General features: G+C 42.4%; 1 protein-coding gene across 5 annotated transcripts in view; it reads right to left on the bottom strand.

Annotated features, from left to right (window-relative positions):
- The window catches only part of kcnma1a (potassium large conductance calcium-activated channel, subfamily M, alpha member 1a), a 960,366-nt gene that overhangs the window by 323,314 nt on the left and 624,378 nt on the right, over positions 1–12,674 (bottom strand). For all 5 annotated transcript variants that reach the window (XM_063070509.1, XM_063070506.1, XM_063070507.1 and 2 more), the window contains exon 6: positions 11,890–11,965. In XM_063070509.1, coding sequence (XP_062926579.1) covers positions 11,890–11,965 — 76 coding nt within the window. The remainder of the gene's footprint in view (positions 1–11,889; positions 11,966–12,674) is intronic.

Genomic DNA, 12,674 nt, shown 5'->3' with positions numbered 1-12,674 from the left:
AGGTGAACTCATTGACCTTAGGACAAAAAACTCACTACAGTTGGAACTTAATGGAAAAAGCCTTGGAGAATTCTGGTGTTCCTTGAGAGAAGCCTATCCTCACATTGCAAAGTGAGCTACGGAAGCTTTAATCTCATTTGTAACAACATATTTTGGTGAATCAGGGTTATCAACATTTGTAATCATTAACACACAAAAAAGATCAAAATCGATTGTATGCCCAACATGACATGCGTGTTGTTTTGTCAAAGACTGCTCCACAGTTTAATGTTGTTATTCAGACAAAGCAACAACCCTCACACTGGTGTCTTTAAAAAACAAAATTTGATTTTAACTTGCCTATATTTTAAATGTATAGTCTTGTTATTTAATGTTAATAAAGAAGCACATATATTATAATATTACATTTTTTAAAATATTTTCATAAATGTATTTCAATATAATTGGTTTATATTGTAATCCTGAGTACTTTATTTCATATATTTAAATACTTCATTCTGAAAAGCGGTCCTGAGGCTTTTAGACATCCCACCCTGCAAAGACTCATTTCAGGGAGGTAGCACCATCAATTTGCGGGAGACTTCCGGGAGAGGTGGGATGTCTGCGATAGAGTAGCTCCTTAGTAGCTAGCCAGCTAGTTTAAATAATGTTAGCTATGCTAATGAACGAATGACACCTGTTAAACTCACCTCAACATGTCTTTTACAGTCTTAACCCACCATGGGCAATAGAAAAGTCACTGTTGCAAACAGTGCAGCGAGCAACACTGTCATTATTTTGACCCCTATCAGGCAGGGGTTCACTTTAGTGTGGTCTGGGGTGACGTAGGTTTTTTTTTTGGAACACTCTGCAATGGCGTGCTCTTGCTCGCGCACTCTCTCTCTCTCTCGGTCGCTCGCACGCTCTCAAATGCTCTGGCTTGCTTTCTCTCTCTCTCTCTCTCCCTCTCTCGCTTGCTTTTTCTCTCTCTCGCTCTCTCTCCCTCTCTCGCTTGCTTTCTCTCTCTCTCGCTCTCTCTCTCTCTCTCGCTTGCTCTCTCTCTCTCTCTCACTTTCTTGCTCACTCGCTCGCTTGCCTTCGCTCTCGCTGGCACGCTCTCTCTTGCTTTCTCTCTCGTTCGCTCTCAAAAAAATTGATTTCCGTGATATTGTATATAATTTGCGGGCATTAGGGAGCCACTATTCATATGCGGGAGACCCCCGGAACTTCCGGGAGAGGTGGGATGTCTGGGCTTTACCAGAGGGGTCCATGACCTGAAAAAAGTTAAGAACCCGTTATAGTGGGTGAATCTAGGGCCCTGAGAGCACATCCTCAGAACACAAAGACAAAATACAATGAGGAAAGTGTCTCGGCCCAAAACATCAACTGTTTATTCCCTTTCGTAGCTGCCACCTGACTTGTAAGACTTGCATTGTCTGTAGCAGGGAATTCCAAACACTTACAGCTTACTTTAAAAAAAATGAAGACCATAAGCATAGGAGCAAAATAAGGCCATTCAGCCCATTGAGTCTGCTCCATTATTCCATCATGGCTGATTTGCTATCCCTCTCAACCCCCATCCTCATGCCTTCTTACTGTAACCTATGATGCCCTTACTAATCAACCTTTGTTTTAAATATACCCAATGTCTCCACAGCCGTCTGTGCAATGAATTCCACAGATTTATGATCCTCTAGCTAAAGAAATTCCTCCTCACCTCTATTATAAAGGGACATCCTTCTATTCTGAGGCTGTGTCCTCTGGTCCTAGACTCCAACTATTGGAAACATCCACTCTACCCCCTTCTATTTTGATCTCTCAATGAATAAAAAGCTGGAAAGAGTGATGATGTTGGTGCTAGCTTACCCTCTTGAATCTTTTTGTTTGCTCATTAGATGTAGAATTTGTGATGTGGATACATGTAGCAATACAATCATTTATTGTTTCTGTCTAATTGTCTCTGAGCTGAAGAGATAATTAAAGAATCAACCACTTTTGTTGAATCTGCATTCATTTATAGGATTGATCAGGTAAGGGACAGATTTCCTTTCCTAAAGGATATTAATGAACCTGGCCAATTTTTATAACAATCCAGTAGTTTCATGGTTACCCAGACCAGCTTTATTTTAAGTTCCAGATTTACTTAATTACTTGAATTTAAATTTTCCAGTTGTCATGATGGGAATTGAACTCACATTGAGTCAATGGCTCAGAACTTCGGCTGCTACTCCAAAAACTTAATAATTTCTGGTATTATACAGGGCATGACTATATCCATGTTCACATAAACTTCAGATAATGGGAGAATACTCATTAAATCCCATCTCAAAAATAGCCTCTAGATGATGTGAGAACCACAAACTGTATCTGTCTCTCTGTCTTTCTCTTTCCATCTTTCTCTGTCTCTCTCCTTCTGTCTCCTTCTTCTTCCTCTCTCTCCTTCTCCCTCAGTCTCTCTCTTTCTCTTCGTCTCTCTCTCTCTCCTTCTCCCTTTATCTCTCTCTGTCTCCCTCTGTCTCTCTTTGTCTTCTGTTTCTGTCGCCCTTTGTCTCTGTCTTTCTCCCTCTCCCTCTCGTTCACATACTCACTCAAAGGAGCTGTTTTCCTGACCCCCACCCCCAACTCTGTCGATTCTGGCTGCATTAACGAGAAAGGGATTAGTACTTAATCCACAATTCCTCTTCAATCCATGTACAGCATTGCAACTTCTTCCATAAACCTTTTAACTGGATTACCACAATCCAGCTCAGCTCTCCCTGAAATCACAAACCTTTCATCCAAAATGCTTGTTGTTTAAACTATCCAAAGTTATTTATTCTAAAGCCTGAGTGAATGGGGAAAATAAATTGTTCTGCTGCCTTGCTGGCTCAGTTTGTAAAGGCGTCACGTCAAGTGGAAATGAATGAACTGAATGATCTCCATCAGGGTCACAAGCCTATCCACTATCAAGGAATTCTTTAAAAGGTGAGGCCTCAAGAAGGTTACATCCATCATTCAGGACCATCACCATCCAGAACGTGCTCCCTTCCCATTACTGCCTTCGAGGAGGAGGTCCAGGAGTCTAAAGACACGCACTCAACATTTCCCCTCTGCCATCAGATTTCTGAATGGGCAATGAACCCACAAACACAACCTCACTACTCGTCTCTCTTTTTGCACTATTTCTTTTGCTTATTGTAACTTAGAGTAGTTTTTACCAGTTGCAATGTACTGCTGCTACAAAACAACACATTTCACAATGAAGGGTCTCAGGCCAAAGCATCGACTATTTATTCCTCTCCATAGATGCCGCCTGACCTGTTGCGTTCCTCTGGAGTTCTGTGAGAGTTGATCTGCATTTCCAGCATCTGCAGAATCACCTGTGTTTAACAGATTTAGTGGCATATTTCAGTGATAATAAACCCGATTCTGATTCGGATTCAGAATCAGGGCAAGAAGGTAGCACTTCGAATACTTCACGCCAAAGGCTGAGACTCGTTGAGGGGTTGCTTCAGGGCCCAGGAGACACGAGGGAGTCAGAGAGGGACTGGTGAGCAGCTGTAAGGACCCTCTCCTAGCTGCAGGATCTGGGGTCACACTCCCAAATTGTTTAAGGCTGACATAATGTGTGAAATCTCAGAACGATCCAAATCAGAGGTCGCAGATACTCGGGTGCTGATTAAATCTAAACTGAAATCAACAGATTGTTGGATGCTGAGAGAAGCAAAGGAGATTATGCGGAGAGAGGTTTAGATGGAATTGAGAGGAAGATTTTATCCACCCAGGGGGTGGTTCAAGTCAGAACAGAATGTCTGAGTGAGGAGCAGAAACAGGTACTCTCACAACTCTTTGGAAAATTGAATTGCCAAGGTATGGAAAGCTATGAACCAAGTGCTGATAAACTAGATTGAGGCATTAAGTTCAAAATTCAGGAGGTTATGTTGCAGTTTTGTAAAACTGTGTAGGCCACATCTGGACTGTTTCATTTAATTCTTCTCACCCCATTATAGGAAGGACGTAGATGCTATCGAGAAGGTCTACCTGTACGCTGCCTGGATTAGAGAGCATGGGCTGTAAGGAGAGGTTGGATAAACAGGGGCTGTTTTCTTTGGAGCAACAGGGGCTGAGGGGGAGACCAGATATAAATTTATGAGATTATCAGAGACAAAGAAAGAGTAGATAGCCAATGTCTTTTTACTGTTGCATATAATTTGGGAATCTATGAAAAAATTCTTAACTTGGTATTGGTAGGAATTGAACCCAGGTCGCCTGTACTATAAAGCATTGTGCTAACCACTACACTACCATGCCACCACTGATGTAATGAGTTGATCTGTATCAAGCTTATGCAAGGCAGGTTTTTCCACTGTACCATGGTACATGTGACAATAATAAACCAGTTTACTAATTGAACATAAAGCATAGAACAGTATAGCAGACAGCAATAGACCCTTTGGTTTACGATGTTGTATCAAACTAAATAAACCGCGCAGCTAATCCCTTCTGCCAAAGGCAAGGAGCTCCATGATAATGTTGCCCCTTTCTTGGGGTTGATAGGTGTTTAGTACTAGAGGGCATGCACAAAGTGAGAGGGGATAAGTTAAAAGACAACGCATGGGGCAGGTGTTCTCACACCAAGTGGTGGATATTTACAGTATGTTACCAAGCTGGTGCAGGAGGCAGACACGATAGTAACACTTAAGAAGCTTTTAGAAAGGAACATGAATATACAAAGAATGGAGGGATGTGGACCATCTGCACAAATTGGCATATTTAGGCATCAACAGTTTAATTAATTTGGCGTAACATCCTGGGTAGAAGGGCCTGATCTTGTGCTGTACTGTTCTATAGCCTTTATGTATAACGGCTGTCATGTGAAAAAGGGGCAACATTATCATGGAGCTCCTTGCCTTTGGCAGAAGGGATTAGCTGCGCGGTTTATTTAGTTTGATACAACATCGTAAACCAAAGGGTCTATTGCTGTCTGCTATACTGTTCTATGCTTTATGTTCAATTAGTAAACTGGTTTATTATTGTCACATGTACCATGGTACAGTGGAAAAACCTGCCTTGCATAAGCTTGATACAGATCAACTCATTACATCAGTGGTGGCATGGTAGTGTAGTGGTTAGCACAATGCTTTATAGTACAGGCGACCTGGGTTCAATTCCTACCAATACCAAGTTAAGAATTTTTTCATAGATTCCCAAATTATATGCAACAGTAAAAAGATTCTGTGTCACTGGACCAAATCAATTAAACTCATGCTGAAGATGTTCACTTAAAGTCTGGTCTAAACTATGACTATGCCAAAGCCAGGCTGGTGATAGCTAAATAACCATTGTTCTCAAACTTTAGACACTATGACACAAATTAGAGGAAGATTTGAAGTTCAAAGGTAAAAAAGTTCAACGTAAATTTATTATCACAATATGTTGTTGGATCTAACTATTTAATTCTTAGATTAGATTGTTTAATTATTATTTTCTTTGCAGTTTAACACTTAATTATCTGCTTGTATTTTAAGTACAACGTGCCACACATGAGGTTGGTTACCAAGTTAAGAGCCCATAGTATTACAGGAAAGTTACTGTCGTGGTTAAAGTATTGGCTGATTGATAGGAGGCAAGAAGTAGAAATAAAAGGATCCTTTTCTGGATGGCTGCCAGAGATTAATGGAGTTCGCAGGGGTTGGTGTTGGAACGGCTTATTTTTATGCTGTATGTCAATGATTTGGGTAATGGAATTGATGGCTTTGTTGCCAAGTTTGCAGATGATATGAGGATTGGTGGAGGGGCAGGTAGTGTTGAGGAAACAAGAAGGCTACAAATGGACTTAGAGAGATTAGGAGAATGAGCAAGAAAGTGGCAAATGAAATACAACATTGGAAAATGCATGGTCATGCGCTTTGGTAGGAGAAATAAATATTAAGGCTATTTTCTAAATGGGGAGAAAATCCAAAAATCTGAAATGCAAAGGGACTTAGGAGTCCTTGTGCAGAACATCTGAAAGTTTAACTTGGCATGTAGAGACAGTAGTGAGGAGGGCAAATGCAAAGTTAGCATTCATTTCAAGAGGTCTCGAATATAAGAACAGGGTTGTGATGCTGAGCCTTTATAAGGCACTGGTGAAGCCTCACTTTGAGTATTATGAACGGTTTTGGGCTCCTCATCTAAGAAAAGATGTGCTAGCATTGGAGAGGGTTCAGAGGAGGTTCACAAGAATAATTCCAGGAATGAAAGGGTTATCATCTGAGGAACGTTTGATCTTCTGGACCTGTACTCACTGGAATTCAGAAGGATGAGGGGGGATCTCATTGAAACCTTTCGAATGTTGAAAGGCCTAGGCAGAGTAGATGTGGAAAAGATGCTTCCCATGGTGGGGGAGTCTAGGACAAGAGGGCACAGCCTCAGGATAGAGGGGCATCCATTTAAAACAGGGATGTGGAGAAATTTCTTTAGCCAGAGGGTGATGAATTTGTGGAATTTGTTACTACAGGCAGCTGTGGAGGCCAGGTTGTTGGGTGAATTTAAGGCAGAGCTTGATAGGTTCTTCATTGGACATGGCATCAAAAGTTACAGGAAGAAGGCCAGGGAGTGGGGCTGAGGAGGGGGGAGAAAAGGACCAGCCACGATTGAATGGCGGAGCAGATACGATGTGTCAAATTCTGCTCCTATGTCTTATGGTCTAAGTAGTATTATATTATTATAAGTTCACTTATATGCATATAGCAGTTTAATATGTCTCCAGTGGCATATTAAGTATAATTCTGGATGGCTCTGCATTGGTTGACTTTTATCTACAAAACCTAATGGAATTTTTCCTAATTTATGGGTATAGAATAGCTAACCAAAAAGCAGCACCGTCTTCATCTTCTTAGCATCTTAGTCTTGTCTTTAAGCATCCTACTATTAGCTTCTGCTCATGTTTGCTTTGTTCCAGCATTGCTTAATAAAATAATCGTGAAGCAACATGTTCTGTGCCTCTTTCCTATCTTCTGAAAAAACCTTCCATGAAAGCATCAGAATCCAACACCAGCCTGAGATTCAATATCTTGCAGGCATTCACAGTAGAACAGTAAAGTGATGCTATACAGCAGGGAATGAAAATGAAATAGTACAAGAAAATGCTGGGAATACTTGGCAGATAAGGCAGCAAGTGTGGAAAGAGAAACAAGCTTACTGTTTCAGGCTGAAAACTCTCTGTCAACAATGTTAACATTCATTCCCCTTGCACAGATGCTGCCTGACCAGCTGAATGTGTTGCAAGGGAGCGACTGGAGCAACTGGAGGCGGACCCAAGTGCAGGACACAGGCACAGAGACAGACTTGGACTTGACTTGGTACTCGGAACCAGGACTTGACCCGAACTTGGAACTTGGAACTTGACTCGGGACTCGGGACTCGCAGCTTTGGGTCTTGGACTCGGGCCTCAGAGCCTTGGCACCTGGACTCGGGACTTGTATTCGGGACTTGGAGCCTTGAGACTTGGACTCGGACTTGGAACCTGGACTTGGACTACAACTTGGAACGACAAAACAACGACAGTCCATTCGAGTAGCAGCAAACGGCCTGCCTACTGAGCTGGATACGCGACAAGACAACGACAGTCCTCCATTCAAGTAGCGGCAAATGGCCTGCCTACTGAGCTGGATACAAGATGACTAAACAATGACAGTCCATTCGAGTAGCAGCAAAATACCTGCCTACTCAGCTGGATATGAGATGGACAAAATCCAAACCACGACAGTCCATTCGAACCTTGGCTCAGAATAGCGGCAACGGCCAGCAAATCTCAGCTGGCCATGGAAACGGCAGAATTTGTACCTTTGGCTCGGAGTGGCGGCAAACAGCCAGCAACTCAGCTGGACACGAAAACGACCGAATCCACAAAGTACCCCGGGCACCGAAGCCACTTAGAGTCCACAATGAACGGGGACCCGAATCGGGCACAACTGCACTCGCTCAGGTGACGGTCCAGCACCGAGTAGCTGTAAGCTGGAGCTTTAATGCTGCCGGCTCAGATGGGAAACAGGTGCCTTAATCAAGGCACCCAATGGACCACGGGGAAAAGGAAATAACTGGAATGAGGAGTCAATGGACCGGACCGTGACAGAATGCTTCCATCAATATATCATGTTAATGCAAAACTTGAGGAAAAACTTCTTCATACAGAGAGTGGTGAATCTGTGGAATTCTCTGCCACAGGAAACAGTTGAGGCCAGTTCATTGGCTATATTTAAGAGGGAGTTAGATATGGCCCTTGTGGCTAAAGGGATCAGGGGGTATGGAGAGAAGGCAGGTACAGGGTTCTGAGTTGGATGATCAGCCATGATCATACTGAATGGTGGTGCAGGCTCGAAGGGCCGAATGGCCTCCTCCTGCACCTATTTTCTATGTTTCTATTGTGAACTACGCTCCCTGACAAGTACCTTTTTCAAAAACTTCCTTCTGTAAAGTGCCATAGGGCTATTAAAACAAAAATGTCATTTCATCTTAAAAGTTTTGTTTCCCAGGCAGTTAATCTGATCAACCATTCTAATTAGCACCCCCTCTCACCCCCTCTATTTATCATCTCAGACATTGCACTGCACTGTAAACACTTTAAAACACTTTTGCAATGCTGTTTAAATTGTTAATGCATGCTGGTGTTTATGTAGAGTATTTATGCATATTTTATTCCATATCCATACTTTAATCTCTAACTTCATATTCTACATAATGTTTTATTCTTCATAATTGTTGAATGTTGTAGTTTACAGTTGCATTTCATGGCAACACACCACAACAAATTCCGAATATGTGTGAATGTCTATGGCAAATAAAGTTGATCCTTGATCCCCGTTCATTTGAAACCTGAAGCTCACAACATCTCATCCATATTATTTTGTAAAAGATTATGGAACTGACTGTCTTAATTCAAAGTGAACATGTAATTGTGCTTGTAAGCTCAATGCAGCTCTGAGAACAGCGCTAAACTTTCAGTCCACCTCTGTCTGAGGAGCATGGAGACGGTAGAATGCTGGACAAACATTCCTTCCTCCTACCAGCACCCAATCAGTCAGCAACACACACACAAAATGTGGGCTTTGGAAATCAGCAGGTCTTGTGTCCCCAGCCAGTCAGCCATGATTTTGTAGAACTTGATACTGAATGACTGGCCGTCAAATTTGCCTGCATAGCAGGGGTAATCCACTTAAGTTGGTTGTAAAATATTTCGCACAGACAAGATGAAAGGAATGATAAAAGTAAATTCTATTTTAGTCATACAGTCTCACTTACAGGCTCAGCAACGCTCCAAGCCCATGCCCGACCATCAAGCACTCATCAACAGAATTCCCATTTTATTTTCTTCTCACGTTCTCATCATTTCCACCCTGTTCCCTCCCCCCAGCAGACTCCACCACTCAGCAATACACCAAGGGCAATCTATAGCAGCCGGTTAACCAAACAATCCATACATCCATTCAGGAGGAAACAAAAGCACCTCAAAACACCACATGGATAGAACTGAAAATCAAGATAGTGGATAAATAATGGGCAACACTCACTAAATGATGAAGATAACTTAGCAGGCAAGGGAATAAATAGTTGATGTTTCAGGTCGAGACCTGATAGAAGTCCTCAACCCAAAACGTTGACTGTTTATTCCTTTCCATAGATGTCGCTTGACCTGCTGAGTTCCTTCAGCATTTAGTGTGTGCTATTCTTGAATGCCAGAATTTGCAGGATCTCTTGTATTTATCGAGTGGGTCATCAGAGATTTACTGTGAAGTGGCAGCTGTACTGGCTACACGACTATGCCTACCGATTTTACAACAGGGAAAAGTGACATTATTAGGACAAACACCCCTTCCCCCTTCCATTCCCCACTCTGGCTCCCTCTCACCTCCCCTCTTCTCCTCACCTGCCCATCACCTCCCTCTAGTGCCCCTCCTCCTTCCCTTTCTCCTTTGGACAACTCTTCTTTCCTATCAGATTTCTTCTTCTACAAGTCTTTACCTTTTCCACCTATCACCACTCTGCTTCTTACCTCCTCTCTCATGCACCTAGATTCACCTATCACTTTCTATTTTGTACTCCTATCCCTCTTCCCAGCTTCTTATTCTGAATTCTACACCTTTCCTTTCGAGTCCTGATGAAGGGCCTCAGTCCAAAACTTCAACTGCTTATTCCTCTGCATAGGTGTTGCCTGATCTGCTGAATTAGAACATAGAACATAGAATAGTACAACACAGTACAGGCCCTTCGGCCCACAATGTTGTGCCAACCCTCAAACCCTGCCTCCCATATAAGCCCCCACCTTAAATTCCTCCATATACCTGTCTAGTAGTCGCTTAAACTTCACTCTGCCTCCACCACTGACTCAGGCAGTGCATTCCACGCACCAACCACTCTCTGAGTAAAAAACCTTCCTCTAATATCCCCTTTGAACTTCCCACCCCTTACCTCAAAGCCATGTCCTCTTGTATTGAGCAGTGGCGCCCTGGGGAAGAGGCACTGGCTATCCACTCAATCTATTCCTCTTATTAACTTGTATACCTCTATCATGTCTCCTCTCATCCTCCTTCTCTCCAAAGAGTAAAGCCCTAGCTCACTTAATCTCTGATCATAATGCATACTCTCTAAACCAGGCAGCATCCTGGTAAATATCCTCTGTACCCTTTCCAATGCTTCCACAACCTCCCTATAGTGAGGCGACCAGAACCGGACACAGTACTCCAAGTGTGGCCTAACCAGAGTTTTATAGAGCTGCATCATTACATCGCGACTCTTAAACTCTATCCCTCAACTTATGAAAACTAACACCCCATAAGCTTTCTTAACTACCCTATCCACCTGTGAGGCAACTTTCAGGGATCTGTGGACATGTACCCCCAGATCCCTCTGCTCCTCCACACTACCAAGTATCCTGCCATTTACTTTGTACTCTGCCTTGGAGTTTGTCCTTCCAAAGTGTACCACCTCACGCTTCTCCGGGTTGAACTCCATCTGCCACTTCTCAGCCCACTTCTGCATCCTATCAATGTCTCTCTGCAATCTTCGACAATCCTCTACACTATCTACAACACCACCAACCTTTGTGTCGTCTGCAAACTTGCCAACCCACCCTTCTACCCCCACATCCAGGTCGTTAATGAAAATCACAAAAAGCAGAGGTCCCAGAACAGATCCTTGTGGGACACCACTAGTCACAATCCTCCAATCTGAATGTACTCCCTCCACCACCACCCTCTGCCTTCTGCAGGCAAGCCAATTCTGAATCCACCTGGCCAAACTTCCCTGGATCCCATGCCTTCTGACCTTCTGAATAAGTCTACTGTGTGGAACCTTGTCAAATGCCTTACTAAAATCCACATAGATCACATCCACTGCACCACCCTCATCTATATGCCTGGTCACCTCCTCAAAGAACTCTATCAGGCCTGTTAGACACGATCTGCCCTTCACAAAGCCATGCTGACTGTCCCTGGTCAGACCATGATTCTCTAAATGCCCAGAGATCCTATCTCTAAGAATTCCTCCAGTATTTAGTAATGTGTTGCACTGAATTTCCAGCATCAGCAGAATCTCCTGTTTATTATTAGGATAAAGTTGGTGCTGGTTAAAAATCTGTAGCATTTCCAGTTTATATTAATTTTTTAAAATATCTAGTTATAATTCAAGAAGGAAACCAAGAATGCTGCAATCTAGAGTGGATGAGCCAGGGTTTATGAATCCTGTATTTCTTGCCTTTTTCCAAAGTTGGGTCTCTTTGAAAACAGACTCTACATAAATAAATACCGTTTCTCTACAAAACTCAACATTGAAGAGTGATGAAGATTTATTATGTTATTAGTCTAAATGTTTGAAAGTTATCATGCACACTACACCTCTGTAAAATAGCCCTGCCTATCAGTAGATGGTAGAATGATAATCTGTATCACTTACCTTGTTTTTAGGATATTTAGAAACTGTAAAATTTCTGAGAACTGTATCAATCGCAGCGCTCTTAAAAATCGTAAACCTGTAAAAGGAAAGAGCATGATGTCACCTAAACCTGCATGCTTGACAGATTTAACGACTAGTAACACTCAGACCGCACGTAGCCACAAGGTTAGGCTGCAAATTATAGTCATTAAATGGTCAGTAAAGGGAAAACTTTCTACTGGGAGCGATAAAGATCAGGAATTTAAGGGAAACAGAAATTCAACAGATATACTGTGCTTTACTCAGTAAACTCTCCAGATCTCGGTTAAGTAAAGGATGTAATATGACAAAGACATTTTCAGAAAACATTTAGAGCTTGAGCATTTGATTTGTCTGAAACATGCACTTAGAAGTATCTTTAGAGGCATGAAGCTTGGTTCAATTACAAATCACCATTAACAGTGCACAATCTTTACATATCGCAACAGCAGACAAAACAGGAAAATGCAGCTTAGCCCGGTGTGGAAGGGTCAGGAATCAGTCCTCACTTAAGCTAACCACCCATCCTGGCCCAGCAATCCTGTTCTTATACTGAGTCACATTACAAACACTGTAAAACTGAAAATCTTCCAGATGAACCCTTGCATTCAATCACCCAAGAACTGATAAGTTTTACCCATTAATACTTGTTTTTACAGATGTCAAAGGGAAAGAAACAAACGTAAGGAGGCAGCATCTGAAGATTAAGGAGATCTATAATCGCACTTGCAGGCTTTCTGTAAAAGCACCAGGAATGTAAATCAAGG

This window comes from Mobula hypostoma, chromosome 18 (assembly GCF_963921235.1).
Source record: "Mobula hypostoma chromosome 18, sMobHyp1.1, whole genome shotgun sequence".
NCBI lineage: Eukaryota > Metazoa > Chordata > Chondrichthyes > Myliobatiformes > Myliobatidae > Mobula > Mobula hypostoma.
Note: the sequence above shows the minus strand (reverse complement) of the source record. Positions and strands in the feature narration are given on the sequence as shown.